We start from the raw sequence: 579 nt of genomic DNA on the forward strand, positions 1-579 counted from the left end.
CCACGCCCGGTGTGGACTTACCGAGGAAAAGGGGTCCCGGGAAGTGGTTCCCTCCGCTTACGAAGATGATGGAGATGAGGCTGGCGAGCACCAGCACCCCCGTCAGCATCAGCGCCAGCGGGCTGCTGCAGAACAGGGGGACGGGTTCAAGCCCCCCGGGCACAGCCAGGGGGTGAAGCCCCGTTTCCCCCGGCCCAGGTGAAACACCCTTTGCCCCCACCGATTCTGACAGGTCTCCACTAAAGCAGGGGGAAGGGCAGGATGAGACCCCACACCCCGGGCACAGGTGGGGTCCCACGGCGGCACAGGGTGCTGCCCGTCCTCTGCCGGGGGGGAACCGGCTCCTCCGGGGTCTGAAATAACCACGGGGAGGCGAAGCCCGGAGGAAGGCTGGGTCTGACCCAGGCACGGATGGGGAAGGGGCTGCATCGCCGAGGCTCCTGCGCCAGGGCAGGGGAGCAGCCCCAGCATGGCCAACCCTCTCCCGCTCCAGGCTGTGGCGATGGGCCAGTGTTATAAGAGACCAGGGAAATGGATTATAAAGCAAATCGGTAACGAGCAGATAGATACTGAAAACGC

At 64.9% G+C, this 579-nt stretch overlaps 1 protein-coding gene across 1 annotated transcript in view; it reads right to left on the reverse strand.

The window, feature by feature from the left end:
* The window catches only part of LOC104075762 (transmembrane 6 superfamily member 2-like), a gene marked incomplete at its 3' end in the record, with an annotated part of 2760 nt that overhangs the window by 1301 nt on the left and 880 nt on the right, over positions 1–579 (reverse strand). Inside the window, exon 2 of the mRNA XM_009576377.1 lies at positions 22–125. Coding sequence (XP_009574672.1) covers positions 22–125 — 104 coding nt within the window. The remainder of the gene's footprint in view (positions 1–21; positions 126–579) is intronic.

Source organism: Fulmarus glacialis, unplaced genomic scaffold, assembly GCF_000690835.1.
Source record: "Fulmarus glacialis isolate BGI_N327 unplaced genomic scaffold, ASM69083v1 scaffold41224, whole genome shotgun sequence".
Lineage (NCBI taxonomy): Eukaryota > Metazoa > Chordata > Aves > Procellariiformes > Procellariidae > Fulmarus > Fulmarus glacialis.